Below are 2,391 nucleotides of genomic sequence, written 5' to 3' on the forward strand. Positions count from 1 at the left end.
CCCGCTAACTTCCGGGTTAGCCCGTCATCCCTGCGGCACTCTGTAGCTGATGGCAATCGGTTTGTTCGTCTTCTTTAAGCCCTGCGCAGAGCGATCGGGTTATGACATCAAAGTTTCGCTCGAAAGCTGTTTTCGAATCGCTCTCGCGTTACTTTGATGTCATACCCCGAGCGCTATGCGCAGCGCCGCATAAATTCAAACTTAACGTATCTTTAACTGTGCTAAAATTAAAAAATCTTCAGTCTTTAACGTGCAAACGTTAAATTTCCTGGTTGCTAAATCAAAGGAAGGGCGACAAGCACACTATTTGAAAAAAGCGTTTATTGCCTACTTTGTCTCATGTAATATCATGCTGTCACTTGATACTTAGTAGCCAATAGGGGAAGGGAGGAGGCGAGCTTAGTGCTGAATTCGTCGGATTGATTGGATCTGATTGCTGTGAGCCTGGGTGCCGAACTCATTATAGTTCCTGTATTCACCTTGACGTCTCTCTCTCTCAAAGATATACTGGTATCCACGGTAACCTGGAAACTGGTAGCCCACCCACCTGCCGTACACGTGCAAAGGTAAGATGAAGAAGGGCATGTTAATACTGAGAAAAGGGTAGGTGCAGTTATATAGACGGGAATAAATTAAAGGCAGACTTACGCTCCAGAGTTGACTTTGATAGAAGGAACCTCCTTACTGCACCAGCCCATGGCTTGAAGAGAAGGGTAGTCATCACATATCTCAAACTTGCGTCCCATCATGTCCTGACACTCGTACAGGGTAATTTTACTGTCACTGTGGTTCTAAATAGGTTTAAAAGTAGATATTTCAGATTTAAAGTTATAAAATCATATTTTTAGTTTTACAACATTAAAGTAAATGTCTCTAAATTCAAGCAATTTGTAAAGGTTAGATCAAATAGTAATTGACCCTTACGGTAACAATTGCACGCTACCGCTTTCTAAAATGTGTCCTGTAAATGAAATTCAATTAAATGAGGCACTTGGATGCATTTAACTCACAGCACATTTGATCGGTCTGAAGGAAAGCAGGTGCTCAGTGCGGTAGCTGCTGTTTCCACTCCAGGCCTGGTAGCAGGGATAATCTCCCTTCTCCAGGATGAACTGCTGACCCTGAAACTCTGGGTACTCATAACCCACCCAGCTGCAAAGACAAATCAGTTTAGATACAGTAAATCATGATTTTATCTCACAAAAAACAGCAATGTCCTGCAAAGCAGGTAGCGAATTACCCCGAAATATAAACATATTTCTTTTCAGCTATTGCCCACACACTTACGGGCCGTTGTCCACCTTGATTGAGCGGATTTTTTGGAAATCCCTGTCCAGGATATTCGGGCACTCCAACGTGAACTCACAGCGCTTGCCTTGGAAGTTCTCCTCCTCCCACACTGTGATCCTCCACTGCCCCCTCTGATCCATCTGCTCTCGCTGATTCATGATGGTCACCTGTCTGCTACAGACGCCATTAAGAGACATGGTTAAAATACATCATCACCTGTCCTCACCTGACAGATCTCAAGATATACACAGAGCAACACTCATGAGCCAACCTTTGACCTGGTGTAGCCCTTACAAGAAGTTAGCACCAACATTTCTAAAAACTTTAAAAGATTTTGTTCTGTTAGGCCAGTCCAGCTTGAACTGGTAAAAGGGTGCCTGTCAGATACGGTATTTGCATACTGATGCCCTTCTTTACTGTACTAATAGAGCCAGATGACATCAATAGTTTGCATGGATAATAGGGACCCGTGATGACTGAAGGCACCCAGTTCCAACATCGCACCGCAGAGCCATTTAGCAACCTCACTGCCCATGGTACTGTGCCTACAGTCCACAGAATGGTTCACAATGTCTCTATTTCCCATAATTCAAGTCTCAAAATAACTGATCGTGGTGTTTGTCCATTCTCACGATTAAATCCCCTTTTGCCTGTAATGACGTTTCATTTGTGGTAGCTTGACGGTATACTTACATTTAACGTCGGCGTAATCAACATTGAGACTTGCTCGGCTGTGCGGTGTTTATATAGCCGCTGTTGCTGCAGAATGTGCAAGGGGACTGCCAGCTCAGCAGCATGTGTCAAAAGAGAGCTTAAGTCCGGCTATTGTGTAAAGGGGCTTCAGTTTTCTGACTCATCAAAAAACAATGCCCATCCATACCTTCCAACACACAGCAATCTGAAAGCCCTCACAATGTCTCCTGGGAGCAGATTCAAAGAGAACTTTCCAGAAATGGCTATCGGAGAATTCAGAGGACTGGTGTGGAAAGATGCTTTCCGATTATTGTTCGCACACTTAAATCTCTTATGAGTTGAACGTTTTTAGGAGATTAAAAAATAATCAATTCAAGCTTCAAGAAAATTAGAACAAACATATTAAAT

At 43.2% G+C, this 2,391-nt stretch overlaps 1 protein-coding gene across 1 annotated transcript; it reads right to left on the reverse strand.

Annotated features, from left to right (window-relative positions):
* Positions 1–303: 303 nt before the first annotated feature.
* Positions 304–2,121, reverse strand: cryba2a (crystallin, beta A2a). The gene is made up of 5 exons (XM_055213740.2): positions 1,984–2,121; positions 1,288–1,464; positions 1,011–1,152; positions 649–791; positions 304–547 (listed from the first exon to the last, which is right to left on the reverse strand). Exons 2-5 carry the CDS (start codon positions 1,446–1,448, stop codon positions 400–402), a joined length of 594 nt encoding a protein of 197 aa, XP_055069715.1. The 5' UTR covers positions 1,449–1,464; positions 1,984–2,121; the 3' UTR covers positions 304–399.
* Between the last annotated feature and the right edge of the window lie 270 nt (positions 2,122–2,391).

This window comes from Misgurnus anguillicaudatus, chromosome 8, assembly GCF_027580225.2.
Source record: "Misgurnus anguillicaudatus chromosome 8, ASM2758022v2, whole genome shotgun sequence".
NCBI lineage: Eukaryota > Metazoa > Chordata > Actinopteri > Cypriniformes > Cobitidae > Misgurnus > Misgurnus anguillicaudatus.